The sequence below is a fragment of the Sceloporus occidentalis genome, unplaced genomic scaffold, assembly GCF_023333645.1.
Source record: "Sceloporus occidentalis isolate IW3139 unplaced genomic scaffold, rSceOcc1.0.p SCAF_3, whole genome shotgun sequence".
In the NCBI taxonomy this organism is placed as follows: domain Eukaryota; kingdom Metazoa; phylum Chordata; class Lepidosauria; order Squamata; family Phrynosomatidae; genus Sceloporus; species Sceloporus occidentalis.
The window spans coordinates 63,701,868-63,717,674 of NW_028316983.1; the positions used below are offsets into that span (position 1 = coordinate 63,701,868).

General features: G+C 45.0%; 1 protein-coding gene across 3 annotated transcripts in view; it reads left to right on the forward strand.

Annotated features, from left to right (window-relative positions):
* The window catches only part of GRM4 (glutamate metabotropic receptor 4), a 453,403-nt gene that overhangs the window by 374,140 nt on the left and 63,456 nt on the right, over positions 1 to 15,807 (forward strand). For all 3 annotated transcript variants that reach the window (XM_089514714.1, XM_089514715.1, XM_089514716.1), the window contains 2 exons: positions 3,893 to 4,029; positions 6,615 to 7,550. In XM_089514714.1, the coding sequence (XP_089370840.1) occupies positions 3,893 to 4,029; positions 6,615 to 7,550 (1,073 nt within the window). The remainder of the gene's footprint in view (positions 1 to 3,892; positions 4,030 to 6,614; positions 7,551 to 15,807) is intronic.

Genomic DNA, 15,807 nt, shown 5'->3' on the forward strand with positions numbered 1-15,807 from the left:
CCACACTCAGCCTCCTTCCAGCCACTGCTTTCAGCTCTTCGACTGCATGACACGCACGTCCACCCAGCTCTATATAAATGTGTTGTTATTTTTTGTCTCAAGCTCTGTAGTTGAATACTGAGAGGGGATTACTTCTCTCAGTGAATGAATGATGTAGCCTCATGATGAGCTGTCGCTATGTATGGATTCATTGCTCAGTGTGGCTTAAGGAAGAAGAAGAAGAATAAGCCCGGACATCCAATGGGGGTATAACAATATGCAGGTAGATCTGGAGGAGAACTGCCTAGTGTCCTTTGGAGCGTGTTCTATTGTACATAATGGAACTGATTGGGTGAATGACAAGGGACAGGAAACTGCCCTTTGCGTTGCCCTTTTTTCAAACTGATTCCTTGCTAGCATGTTATATATCCTAAAGTGAACTTACCACTTCTCCCCATAGCATTCTCCCTTTCCCCTTCCTTGCTCTGATATGGAAAACAAAATACATGGCCAAGTAAACATAGCTGGGGGAAATTTGAGTTCAGTCTCCTCAACCTGATGCTTTTAGAGATACTGGACTACAACTCCCACAGTCCACACCCAGCCAGGCTGCTACATGTTGATTATGGGAGCTGCAGTTCAATACCTTTTGATGCTCTCAGGTTGGGGAAGGCTATTTTAACAGATAAAGTTCAATTGTAGATGTGTGCCCTCTATACAAATGTGTAATTATATGGATTGTGATCACCATACAAGCAAAAAGACCACAATGATATCTTGTGGGAATCCAGAAATTGAACAGTAAAGTGAATATTGTTTTTTCATTGCCTGAGACAAAGAAATGGCCTTTAAACTCTTCAGACAAGAGTGCAAGGATAGATTCTTTTTAAAGGAGGGCCAAACCAACACAAAAGCTGAGAAACTGTAATTCAATGAATGACACTGTGCTGACTGATGTGCAAATCTGGTTCCATTTCCTCAGTTGAACTGTTTGTGTGCAGCGGCTGTCCTGTATATCCCACAGAAATAGGAAAGGTCAGCTTAATTAAATCTTTTTTAAAAAACAAACAAACAAACAAACAAACAAACAAACAAAACAGTGATTTATTGCTGAAAAGCTTATTTGACTTTGGTCGGGCTCTCTGCATCCCCACCCCCATGTGCCAATATCAAATTTCAAGTCAAGTTAATGTTTATTGTACTAGCCAAAGGGGATTTTAAGAGCACATAGACACAAGGGTGCCCCAGTGGGGGAAATTGGTCTTACTGTATAAGGAAATCCAGGCAGTTCAGCATGCGGGAGCTCAAGAGCAGATAGCCAGTATGATCAAGTGATCAACATTGGAATCTGCATAATCCCTGCACTGAGAGGAATGATGATGGGTGATAGACCTTGTGTTTACAAGTGAACAGAAATTCAAATACATTTTCCTCCTGGAGTGATACATCTTTGTCCAAGGTACATCAGCATGGATGGCCGAACCATTCTCAATTTCCCTGCACATTCTTCTCCTGGAAACTTCACTCTAATCTGCCCTGGGATATGTTTTGCACTATAAATATGCCTGACTCCCCAGCAGAGTTGGCCATACCAAAGGCAGCTTGTGAGCCATTTCCATCTCACAGTATCCCTGATCAGAGCTATGCATCTGGGATTGGTAAATATTTCCCTTCACAACCCCTTAAGTCCTTCTCTGCTACCACCTTTTATTAAGAGTGATTGTCTCTCTGTGAATGATGTTTTCCCTTGATTACAAATAAAACTACGTTTGGACTTGCACTCTTGCATTCTGTTATTTGAAACTGGAATAGACAGGCTTGACAGTGGCGTCACTATGGTTGGTGTCACATGGTACGGTAACTCATAGTGTCACCCCCCCCTTGACCTCCTCCCATACCACACTTTAGAGAATCCTTAGTTACTGTATTTTCTTTATACTAATGTTACTCATAAATCAGAATTCTTATGTATCACTGAATGTAAAGACAATAATAGTGACATAAACAACTTCCACAATTAAAATGACACCTTTAAATTAAATTAAATTTAAATGTCTAGAGAAGTCTTTTAGTCGGTTTAACCCCAGGTTTAGAGCTAGCATGGTGTAGTGATTTGAGTGTTGCACTAAAACTGTAGAGATCAGTGTCTGAATCGTCACTCAGCTATGGAAAATCTGTTGCGGTACCTGGGACAAGTCACACTCTCTCAGCCTCAGAGAAATGCAATGGGAAATCTCCTCTGATCAAATCTTGCCAAGAAACTCCCATGATAGGCTGGCATTAAGGTAGCCATGAGTCGTGAATTACTTGAAGGAACACAGCAACAGTACACAACCCCCCCCCCTTTTTTTTTTTACTCTAGTTCAATTCTTCCATCCTATAAACTGTATAGTAAAGAGCATGTAATGCTGCTTGCTGTATTGTCAAAACTTAAGGGAATCAAAATGGGGCAAGGAACATTACTTTTTTTAAAAAAAGAAATCTTCTGCCAAAGAGTGTAAAATACATTCAAGAAATACAGTGAACCCTCCCTATCCATGGATTCAAGCATCCTTGGCTTGAAAATATTAAAAGAATACATAATTCCAAATTAAAACCTAGATTTTTGCCATTTTACATAAGGAACACCATTTTACTATTCCCTTATATTATATTGCTATTAATGGGACTTGAGCACTGGTATCCATCAGGGGTGAGGTGGGGATCCTGGAACCAAATCCCGCTGGATACAAAGGGCACACTGTAATTCCAGCTAAAGGCACAGAATGGAAACCAGGCACTGGGAACTAATGTGACACAGCCCAAAACTGATTAAGCTCATAGGAAACAGGAGTCAGAAAATGTAACCAGGCTATGAGAGAAACAGTCACACAAAGACCAAATAATACTAGGAGAACACAGATAGGAATTCTTCTGCAATTCCCATTATTCCTCATTGCAGACTGGGTCTACTGGAGCTGTAGCCCAATGGCATCTGGAAGCCCACAGTTCTAATCTTCCTGAGGTAAGTGGTTGGTTTCTTCTTGCTGAGTTTCCTCAGTACATGCAGACACACGAGCACCCTCAATGCAGGTCGGAGGGTAAAGCCAGGAGGTGGGTAGGCACGTGTGTTTGTGTGTGTGTCGAAAAAAAACTTAGTAAGGAAAAGCAAGCTACCCTTTTGCAGGCTTCCCCTTGCTGGGATTCTCCCCCCCACACACACACACACACCCCTCCCAGCATGGGTCTGAGGGGAAGGGCAGAGCTAGCTTCCTCCTTAGACCTGCCAGGAGGGGTGGTGTGTGTGTGTGTGTGTGCGCGCGTGCTGAAGAAACTCCACAAGGAAAAGGAGGTATTCCCCCGGCAGCCTCTCCTCCCCTACTCCATCATGGGCTGCAACAGGCACCATGTGTTTCTCTTCCTCCACTGCTGCTGGCTTGGACTCTCTGGGCTGGGGTGGGGAGAGCTTAAGGCAGCAGAAAATCAGGAACCAGTGGGAAAGGAAAATGGTGGGAGCAAAAAGGAGAGAGCTCTGTTACCTGACTGCTATTCCCACCAGTGGCACCTTCTTTTCCCACCTGGCTAGCAACCCAATGACTCCTGGAAGAAGCTGCCCGGTAGCAAAAGCATCCCAATAGTGTTTGTAGTGGGGGAGAGGGTGGTGGCTGGGTGTCACCCCTTTCCAAGGTGTCACCCGGTGCCATCCGCACCCCCCTAATGATGCTACTGTGGCTTGATTCCTGCTTTTATTTACCTAAGCTCTCTCACTGCTGCCATTTGAACTAATAAAATTCTCCATTTTAATATCAATTGTGGGTACCCTCTTGGTACCCTTGCATTTTGGGTAACAGTGCGTGTAACAGTGATGCAAACTTTCATTTGATAACACAAATTATCAATGTTTTTCTTTAACTAAATGCTTTGTGTTTTGCAGGTATTGCTGGGACTCCAGTGACATTCAATGAGAATGGAGATGCCCCAGGCCGCTATGATATCTACCAGTATCAGATCAAGAATGCCACACCAGAGTACAAAGTTATTGGGCATTGGGCTGATCACTTGAGCCTAAAAGTAAGCAAGCTTTTAGCTGGATTGTAGAGTTACTTGAACACTTCGAGGAAAAAGACTGTAAAAGTGTGTTCTCCTGAAGTCCCAGTCTTTTACAGTGGGCCCTCAGTATCCTCAGGGGATCTGTTCCGGATCTCCCGCATGGATACCAAAATCCACGGATGCTCAAATGCCATAATGCTCAATGGCAGCCATGTGGCCATACCACATTGGGGAAATGGTATGGTACCCCTTGCCCTCACCGAAGCCAGCCTTGCTGCTCTTATTGCTGTAGGTGCGGGGGGACTACCTTTTCTTTCTCCTATTCCCTGCCTACTCCTCCTCTTATTGTCTTCCCCCATCCTTTTGTTGCTGTTGCAGCTCTTCTTCCTTTCCCTCTTCCTTTCCCTTCCTCCTCCTTTTACCCTGCCTCCTCCTTTTCCTTCCTCCTCCTCTTCTTCACCCATCCTCTGCCTCTACTTTTCCTTTCTCCTTCTCCTCTTCACCTGACCTCTGCTCTTCCTCTCCCTTTTTCTTCCTCCTCCTCCTCCTCCTCCTCCTCCTCCTCCTCCTCCTCCTCCTCTTCCACTTCCTCTTACCCCCCTCTGTCACCACTGCTGCTGCTTGTCTTCCTTTTCCTTTCTTCCTTCCTCCTCCTCCTTTTCTGCTCCCCCCCCCCCATGGGCTTGTCATCTGCAGATGCTCAAACCTGCAGATGGCAAGTCCGTGGATATGGAGGGTGGACTGTAATTAAACTGTACTCATGAAAGAATCCAATATAAAGGGCCCCAGTCAAAATGGACTTAATTTTTATTCCTCTTATCTGAATAAAGGCATCAAAGAGATCATCTATTGATGTTTTAAAGTCTTTACCATTGGTTTCTCTCTGATCTGGTCTCTTCAGTGCAACTTTCTAAGTCATGGGTAGCAAATGCAAGCCTTGAAGTATTGTGAGGTAGAAGAATTTCAGGCCACATAGAATAAACCTATCAGTTTGATTAACAAATCAGTAAACTCCTGATTTGAGAGTATAGTCTCAGTGGAAGAGAATTTAGTACACCCTTTGACTCTCTCGTTGAATCTAGCACTTGATCTTAGCAGATGGCTCTCCTTGGGTCTCTGTTCATTCCACAGAGCTGTATTGCAATAAGGACACTTGACTTTCAGTAATTGAAATCCAGATGATGCAACAAATTTTCATTTCAACTGTAATAATAAGTTGGCTAGTATCATAACCTCTCCCCTCTCCCCAAGGAAGCCTATCAAATGGCATGAGAACAAATCAGACAGTGTAGTTCACAGTGGAACAAAGAACTGTGGAGACAGATTTAGATACCAACCATAGCATCAGTGAGGTTTAACAAGCTGCAGGGCCAGAATAGCTGTTATAGGCTTGATTGGCAGTATCACTTGCAATTAGTCTATGTTGTAGCAGTCTGCTATTGCAGGTTGGAGGGGATGTGTCTAGACTTGAGTTAGCAGAGTTTCTGTAGGATCAGGTCATGAGTACTGCAGACTGAATAGAAGGGAACAGTGAATTGGGCCAGATTGGACTGGATGAAAATAAATGAATTAAAGATTAATCCAAAAAAGACAGAGATGTTCTTAGGTAGTAGCAAGACAAATAAGAAAATAGGGATTCATTCTGGGTTGGATGGTATTACACTTCCACTGAAGACACAGGCTTGCAGTTTGGGTATACAGCTGGACTCAGTCTGGACACTCAAGTTTTTATGGTGGCCAAGAATGCCTTTGCACAGATAAAACTAGAATGCCAGTTGGAAAATGTCCTGGAAATGTCAGGCTACTATGACACATGCCTTGATTACATCTTGATACAATTACTGTAATATGCTAATAGCTGGGCTGCCTTTGAAATGTGCTCAGAAACTTCAGTTGGCTCCAAAAGCTGACACCAAACTGGTAACTGAGGTTGGTTACAGGGAGCATGCAACTCTTTTGTTGCAACAGGTCCATTGGCTGCTGGTTTGTTTCCAGGCACAATACAAAATGTCAATTATAACTTATAGAGTTCTGTATGGCTCAAGCCCAAGTTATCTGAAAGACTATCTTTCTTTATGAATCTGCCTAGGCTCTTAGATCTTCAGAGGAGGCCCTTCGCTTCATCCCACCTTCCAAGTCTAATTTGTTGGAATCACAGATAGGGCCTTCTCAATGGCTGTTCCCAGGCTTTGGAACTCTCTCCCTAGGGTAGCTAGGATGACTTCTTCCTTGTTATCCTTCTGTCAGCAAGTGAAAATTTATTGTTCCAACAAGATTTTAGGAATTGACTGCAAGGGCTATTAATGATGTGTCATTTTGCTGATTTTTTTAAAAAAATATGATAGATTTGTTTTAAATGGTTTTATTCTATAGATAGTTCAATTACATTTTAACAATAACTCTCTGTATGTTTTTACTTCTTTATTTGTAAGTATTCTTAACTTGATTTGTTCCTCACTCCTGAAATAGAGCCAAGACTTATATGTGTGCATTTCTGTGTGGGCAGAGCAATTCAACCCTGGCTTTGGTCTAGCTCCTATTGTCCTAGTCCCTGTTGGTTAGCAAGATTCTTGCTTTCTCTGTGTTCCTCTTGCTCTCTGCTGCAGATGGAGCGCCTTCATTGGCCTGGAGGTGTTAACCAAGTGCCCACCTCAATCTGCAGCCAACCATGTAGACCAGGTGAAAGGAAGAAGCTGGTGAAGGGCATCCCCTGCTGTTGGCACTGTGAGCGTTGTGATGGTTACCAGTATCAACAGGATGAGTTCCACTGCAAGGTGTGCCGCCTCAGCGAGCGACCCAATGAGAACCACACTGGCTGCATCCCCATTCCCATTGTCAAGCTTGAGTGGAGTTCTCCTTGGGCTGTGGTGCCTGTCTTCATTGCCATTGTGGGCATCATTGCCACACTCTTTGTGGTGGTGACGTTTGTGCGCTACAATGACACCCCCATCGTCAAGGCTTCAGGGCGAGAGCTCAGCTACGTTCTGCTGACAGGCATCTTCCTCTGTTATGCTACCACCTTTCTGATGATTGCTGAGCCTGACTTGGGTACCTGCTCCTTGCGGCGTGTCTTCCTGGGGCTGGGCATGAGCATCAGCTATGCTGCCTTGCTGACCAAAACCAACCGCATTTACCGTATCTTTGAGCAGGGCAAAAAGTCAGTCAGTGCCCCACGCTTCATCAGCCCTGCTTCCCAGCTGGTCATCACTTTCAGCCTCATCTCCCTGCAGCTCTTGGGGGTCTGCATCTGGTTCATTGTGGATCCCTCTCACTCCATCATCGACTATGAGGACCAGCGGACTACGGACCCCCGATTTGCCCGGGGAGTCCTCAAGTGTGACATTTCTGACCTGTCGCTCATCTGTTTGCTTGGGTACAGCATGCTGCTCATGGTGACCTGCACTGTGTATGCTATAAAGACCCGTGGGGTTCCTGAGACCTTTAATGAAGCCAAGCCCATTGGGTTCACCATGTACACTACCTGCATCGTCTGGTTAGCCTTCATTCCCATCTTCTTTGGGACATCACAGTCAGCAGAGAAGGTAATGGAGATGGGGCAAGGGCAGAAGGGAAGATAACTTACAGGCTGTTCTCCTTTTTTCTCAGATGCAGTAGTGATGAAATATATCTGGTATGTGCGAATCTGCAATTGTGCTGTTTCTGCATTTTGGGGGAATTTTCCTGTACTATTCTCCATTGCTTTTCTTTGCTCATGTTTTCCACTCCTTTTGTTTATCACTGTTTTCTCTCTTCTGTGGATATGTCTCTTTATTTTCCTCTCTGGATTCTCTTGTCTTTTTCTTTCTATTCCCACCTAATTGTAGTTTCTTCCCTCTTTTCCTCTGTATCCTTAGCATTTGCTTTATCTGGAAGATAGGCATTGTGGACTATTAAATATATATGAAAGGATATCTCTAGCAGAACTCTGGTTTATAGGCTGATAGTAAAACATTCTGTACTTCTATTACTATAGTGCTCAAGTATGTAATTTAATATCAAGCATGCAGTGCAACATCATAGAAACCAAAACCATTGCTGTTTTCTTTTACAAACCCAGATTTGTAATTCCTATGGCTGAGTAAGTCATATTGATGAGTTCTCAAACACTTGAAGAAGACTCTGTAAGGTTTACATATTCAAAGGGTGGAGGTTTGAGGCTGGTAAAAACAGAATAAAATAAATAATATAGGATAAGTGAAAATTTGATTTCCCTCCCTTAGTTTTGCTGCTCTAAATGCAGAATTTGAGTTTTCTTTATATGGAATACTTGCAGATGTACCTACCCTTATGGAGAAAAAACTGTTTTTAGACCAACAGATCTAAACAATAACAGAAAGATTGAATGAGCAAGAGAACAAATAAGCATACATTCTTGGGTCCTGAAGCTCCTTCCTTCCAGAGTCCTGCTGAGATTTCCATAATTCTGTCTCTCATTCCAGCTTCTTGAAGAAGAAGAATTTGAGTCTTTGTTGTTCACATTATGCCACATTATCAAAGATATGGAAGGATTGTGATGAAATAATTCAACTATTTCCCAGACCTCCCTTGTTTTGTTTGTGGTTTCATGGCTAGCAGTAGCAGCCCCAACATGCATTTGTAAAAGTGTAAATTATATGGTGTGTGAGAATGAATTCAGCAGAGAAGGGAAGGAACATGGCTGAAGGGCAGGTGCAGTGCTGATTGCAGCAACTGGAAGCACATCTCTGTGCATCTGCGATTCCAGCCCTCAAACATCAAAATGGCAATACATTCTTGGTAAGCACTACTGCCATCTGTAAAGCTGCTGAAAACCAGTGCCAAAATTGTAACTACTGTAGCCATCTGTGGTTTCTAATGGTTTTTTCATTCATGGAGAAAAGTGTAAGTTAACTGAGGGCATGCTGCAGGGGCCCTGAGCTTGTAAGCCTGGGATATCTCCTACTATGCTATGGGATTCTGGCTGACATTTAGTGAACTTGTTCGCAGCCTAGAAGTGAATTTTGAGTGCTGAATAATGTTTCTCAAAATTTTAATTGCTCTGGAAAGAATCATGAAAAAAATTTCATTGTTTCTTTCCACCATAATGTGTTCATAAGTTAAAGCTCTCGTGCCTGTCACACACACACATTTTCTTTATGTCTTCAAGTAGTTTAGTGTGCAGCTCCTTGCTTCCCCCACCCATCCAGTGCTAATGATGAAATATACTACAGCTGCCAGGAAGGCTCTTAGCATTACATCATTTAGCACAGTATTTCCTCTCATTCCACAGCAAGACCTGGTGTGCACCAGAGATTATTATTGGACTGCACTTCCCATCAGCCCCAGTAAGGATAGCCAGATCACAGATGTGATGGGAGCTGAAGTCCAACAATATATGGGCCACTCTCTACTCATTCACATTCCACTCTACAGTCAGCTCAGAATGTCACCTATGCCACATATTTATCTTAAGTTATTGTGTGTTAAATATAACAGTATTAAATTATTGTGTACAGTGGGCCTTTGGTATCTGCTGGGGTATAGTTCCAAGATTTCCCGTGGATACCAAAATCCGTGGATCCTTGAGTCCCAGTAAATACAATGACATAGTAAAATGTTTTCCCTTATGTAAAATAGTAAAATCAAGGTTTGCTTTTTGGATTTTTTTAAAAAAATATTTTCAAGTTGTGAATGTTTGGATCCATGGATATGGAGGATCAATTGTATTACATATAACAGCACAGGGGGATGTCAGGGCCAATCCCATGATATAGCAGTATCATGGAGCACAATCCATTCAAACATTTCTCTACCCCCACTTCCAACACAAGCCTTATTGAAATGAACAAACAAACAAACAAAACCCTGCTATCTTGTTATGCAGCTTCTGTTCCTTTCATTGTGACCTCCAGTGGAAAAACCTCTGGTGGATTTTGACTACGGTTCATATATGCTTTGTCTCCTGTTCTGATGCCTTTAATGTCATCCCAAATGTATTGCTTGTGGAACCATCTCACCTTATCTACTGGTAGGAGCACTTAAGTACTTGTTTGTAAACATGTAAGATGCATGACAATCTACATGTGCACTCCATATGAGGTTTTCTTTCTGGTGTTGGTGCATGGATGAAAGTGGAAGATCTGGTATTAGAAATATGTTTGAGGAGTAGGCCCTGTTTAGTGCTGCCACTTTTTTTTTAACCTGCCCATAATAGGAAAATAACTGACTCAAAGAATTCAAAAATTATGATATTGTTATAGTCTTTTATCGATGAAGAGTTTCTATAGAGGAAAAAAACAAAACAAAAGAATCATGCCTTATCCTCTGCATCTTCTGACTTGCCAGAAGAAAGACTTAGTGACTTGCTCTCTGTTGAGCTTGGTTGCCATCGGTGAAGCTGGCTATAGGTTGGTGATATAACTGCAAGTTTAACAGTTGTTTGATGACTCAAGGGCCACTGGAATTTCCACGTGACTCTTCAGAGTCAAAGTTCCCTTAGCCTGTGGCTGCCTGAGCAAAGCCATTCAACTCCAGATTGTCCATATCCATTGTTTGCTTGCCATTGAGAAAGAGAAAGAGAAAGGACAAAGAAAAGAAGACACTAATGGAGAAAACAACTGTGGAGGAAGCCTTTCTAGTACACTGGAAATATTTCTTTTTAAGCCAGTATATTCTGAGGGAAGAATCTTTTTTCAGGGACACTGATCAAGCAAAGCAGCCCTTCTGGTGGAGATGATTCAGAGTCATAATAATGGAGGCTTCTTTGCTTGACTAATGTCTCTGTCAGCAGGGCTGGCACATGACATTTTTCTGCATGAGGTGAAGAATCTTCATTGTATTGTACAGAAACAAATAGTACTGACAAGCTGGATTTTACTTCAACAGTGCTGATGGGCAGCATGCTAGTTTGGGGGGGGGGGTACAGAGAAGGCTATGAAGTACATTCTGTTCTGCCTTTCAACAGAAGGAATACCCAAGAAGGCTCAGGAGGAATAATAATAATAAAATAATAATAATAAAATTTTTATTTATATGCCGCCCTTCCTTCGATCAGGGCGGCTTACAACATGTTAAAATACAAACAAATCAAAATACACTCTCAAGTAAAATACACATAAAAAGCAAACTAACAATAAAAAGCCCCATAGCCCAACCTCTTGGCCACGAAAGAGGAGGGAGGCCCACAGGATATTTATTTGGGGAATGCCTGTTGGAACAGGAAGGTTTTGAGGTCCTTCCTAAATTGGGCCAGGGTAGTAGACGAGCGGAGCTCTGTGGGCAGCGCATTCCAAAGGGCTGGGGCAGCTATGGAGAACGTCCTCCGAGAAGTGGAGGCCAACCTAGCCCCAGGCACCTTCAGTAGCTGCTGCCCAGACGTTCTGAGGGTGCGAGGCGGAATGTACGGGGAGAGGCGGTCCTTTAGGTATCCTGGGCCCAAGCCATTTAGGGCTTTATAGGTGATTACCAACACCTTATATTGAGCTCGGAAGCGAATGGGCAGCCAATGGAGGTCTTTTAGAACCGGTGTTATATGGCTGGTCCTGGGAGCGCCAGTGACCAGCCGGGCTGCCATGTTCTGCACCATTTGCAGCTTCCGAGTTTGGTATAAGGGTTGCCCCATGTAGAGTACGTTGCAGAAATCCAATCTCGAAGTTACCAGAGCATGTACGACAGTTTCTAGGTCCCTCTGGGCCAGGTATGGGCGCAGCTGGCGAATCAGCCGAAGCTGGTGACAGGTGTTCTTGACCGTCGCATTCACCTGAGCAGTCAGGTGAAGTGACGAGTCAAGAAGCACCCCCAGACTCCGCACGGAGTCCTTCACAGGGAGTGTGACCCCGTTCAGGACAGGTGGAACCACCGCCATTCCTGGACCAGGAGAACCTATCACTAGTACCTCCGTTTTCTCTGGATTCAGCTTGAGTCGGTTTTCCCTCATCCAGCCCATTACTGACTCTAGACAGGCCACGAGAGGAGAGACGCCATCCCCAGTCACTGCATCAGTCGGAGAGATAGAGAAAATAATTTGGGTGTCATCAGCGTACTGATAACCCCGCGCCCCATGTCTCCGGATGATCTCTCCCAGCGGTTTCATGTAAATGTTGAATAGCATGGGAGACAGAATGGCCCCTTGAGGGACCCCAGTTTTAAGGGGCCTCTCGTCGGAGCACACGTCTCCCAGCTGCACCATCTGGGACCTCCCGAAGAGGTAGGAGCGGAACCACTGGAGCGCAGTGCCCCTGACTCCCACCTCTACCAGGTGCCCCAGAAGGATACCATGGTCTATGGTATCGAAAGCCGCTGAGATGTCCAAGAGCACCAACAGGGACACGCTTCCCCTTTCAATGCCCAGACGGAGATCATCGACCAAGGCGACCATGGCCGTCTCAACCCCGTAACCCGCCCGGAAGCCAGTTTGAAATGGGTCCAGATAATCCGTTTCCTCCAAGACCCCCTGAAGCTGGATTGCAACTGCCCTCTCGATCACCTTTCCCAAAAATGGTAGCAGCGAAACAGGCCGGTAATTGTTATGTACCAGGGGGTCGAGGGAGGGCTTTTTTAGGATCGGTTTTACTATGGCCAATTTTAGATCCGATGGAAATAGCCCATCCCTCAAAGATGAATTAATTATCCAGCGTAACAGTGATGTTACCACCGGTCCCCCCTGGGCCGCTAACCATGAGGGACAGGGATCAAGAGAGCAAGTTGTTTTCCGAACACTTCCGAGGATCTTGTCCACATCCTCGGTACTCACCAACTCAAAGTGATCCAGTTTAACATTATCCACGGAGGCTCTGGACACTTCTACCCTAGGTTCTGCACTAATGTCGGCGTTCAGACTTTCGCTTATACGAGAAGTTTTATCCGCAAAAAAGTTGTTAAACAGGTCACAGCAGGCCTTAGAAGGTTCAAGGATCTGGTTCAGGGCGGGAGGGAGCTGAGTTAGCTCCCTAACCACCCTGAACAACTCTGCCGGACGCGACTCAGCGGACACAATACGAGCACCATAGAACGAATTCTTTGCTGCTCGTATTGCCTCTCCGTAGTCCTTTAACAATTGGTCTAGGAGAGTCTTGTCGTCTAAGCGAAGGTGTTTCCGCCAACGGTACTCTAGCCGTCGCAGAGCTCGCTTCCTTGCCCGGAGATCTTCCGTGTACCAGGGCTTGTGTTTGGAAGCGGGCCTGAGAGGGCGCTTGGGAGCGATCCTGTGTATAGCCCTAGAAAGACCGGTATTCCAAATACCGGTGAGGGCATCAACAGAGTCGTCGTCATTTCCAACCGTGAGCCCCTCTAAGGCTTCTTGGAACCTCTCGGGTTCCATCAGCCTTCGAGGGTAGACCATCCTAACAGGTCCGCCACCCCCGGGGGGATCTGGGTAGAGGCCTTGAGTTTCACCTCCACCAGGAAATGATCCGTCCATGACAGGGGGGAAACATTAACTATTTCCACCCACGGATTCTCCGCCTCCGAACAGAAGACCAAATCGAGAGTATTACCCGCACAATGCGTAGGACCCTGTATCAGCTGGGACAGGCCCATGGCCGCCATGGTCTCCATGAATTCCCGAGCCGCACCAGATGGAACATGGCTGGCCGTGAGGGAGATGTTGAAGTCACCCAGGACAAGAAGCCTGGGTGTCTCCAGCATCAGCTCAGCGACCAGCTGTGTCAGCTCGTTAAGGGAGTCCGCTAATGCACGGGGTGGCCGATACACTAACAGAATCCCTAGACTGTCCCTAGCTTTTAGGGTCAGGTAAATACACTCGATATAGGAGGTCTGTCGGATGTGGTTCCTGGAGAGGGACACGGTGTTCCTATGTACCAAGGCCACACACACCCCCCCGCCCACCTAACCTGCGCTGGTCCTTCACCGAGTACCCAGCCGGCAGGGCCTGAGCCCACACTGCGTCCCCTTCAGGCCCTAGCCAGGTCTCGGTAATGCAAGCCAGGTCACACTTAGAGTCCTCCAGCAGATCCTGGAGGATGTGGGTCTTGTTGTTAAGAGACCTGGCATTGCACAGGAGCAGCGACAGGGTTTGTGGCACGGTTGGAGAGACCCTCAGGTCCTTCAGGTTGGGAGGGGGACAGGAAGGCGAGATAGATATGATGCATCTATCACGCCTTCCCCTGGAACGCAAGTCCCTTCTCCCACCGCCATACCTCCCCCCTGCCCCACAGGCTATACTACCATCCCAATCTGCTGCCTGAGGCAGTTAGACTACAGTTGAACTCTGCCTAATGGTAGGTGTGGCTTTCTCTGACATTTCTGGTATTTAGTTTTGCAAGGTGATAGAAATGTGGTCCAAGTTTGATTTAGATGGGTGTTAGGTAGAGGGACCAAAGATAAGAGGCATTAACTTGCACCCTGTTGCTCATCTCAGTTAGAATGGACTCATTGAATAATTTGTTTAATACTTTGCTGAGTCAACATGTACAGTAGGTAAATCTTTTGATTCAGTGGTTCTGTTGTAATTAGGACTAAGTATAGGATTCAGGTCATGGCTTGAATCCTATAGGAGACTGGCAGGGGTGAGACATTCATATTGGATCAGGATATGGGGGACAAAATATTAATAGTGAGAGTTGGGGCAGAGCTAATCACAGATGAGATGGAGGTGAGGTACTGGTTCAAGCATTCTAGGCCAGCATTGCAAATCAAAACAACAGCCACATCAGAGTGCAGAAATGGCTTGGAAGGAAAAGTTTTAGAGCATTTGGCTGCATCTATCCTGCAGAACTAATGTAGTCTGACACCACTTTAATTTCCATAGCTCAGTGCTATAGAATTATGGGATTTGTAGTTTTGTGAGATAATTAGCCTTCTCTGTCAGAGGTCTGATGCCACAACAAACAACAAATTCTGCAGTTTGGCAGCAACCTGGGCTATCCTTATTGTAAGGTCAGCACCTTGCAAGTCAGTGGTGTAGCTGGAGAATGCCTTTGACACAAAGCCTAGATTGTCTGGCTGCCAGAGGAACCAGAGCATTCATAGTATGAGGTATAAAGGCATTCAAGACGTCCTGACCTCATACACCTGAGAAAAGTGTTCAAAATCCATTGGGTCTAATTTAACACACCCGCACACTTCAGCACACTTGTGAGCTTTTTCTGGAGATCATCAATCCTAGCCATAAAGATGATATAGTAAGTGATGTAGTGAAGCCTAGGTTAGCAGGATGAAGCCTATGCTGTGGGAGGAGCCAGAAGCCTAATTCTGCAGAAGTCTGGGAGAGGAATTCTAGTTCATTTCTCCAAGGAGGAAAATCTGGTCCTCTTGTACATGTGCTTGGGTGAGATCTAAATTTTTAATTTATCTTATATAGTCAAGGAGGTTTTGGAGAAGAGAGGAGAAGCTGACCTGGGAACATTGTTGGAAGGGGGTCTCATTTAATTTTCCACATTTTCTTTTCCTTTTTTTCCTTAAGGGGCTTGTGGGGACTTTTGCTCAGAGGAAGTGAGTTAGAGACTTGCCTCTGGAAGGAGCTAGTAGCTAAGAGCTCTCTACATAACTATAGTCCCAGTGAATTGAACTAAAAGGTGGAGCTTGGGACAAAGGCCACACCAGCATGGGCTCTTTACACTGGTATTTAGCAGGGGAAGCCCACAGTCTTGTTTCAGTGCCTCCTTAAGACTTCTCAGTATGGACACTGAAGGATGTGCTGCAGTCACTTGCAACACTTGTAGGATGTTTGTCTTCTTGACTAGGGATATGGGAAAGTTCACCTGCACCAAATGTAAGTTGGTAGCCCTCTTGGGAGAGAAAGTCTGGCACCTGGAGGCCTAGGTATCTACACTTCAGCATCTTAGGGAGCAAGAGGTTTTCCTTGACAGAACAGACTCAGGG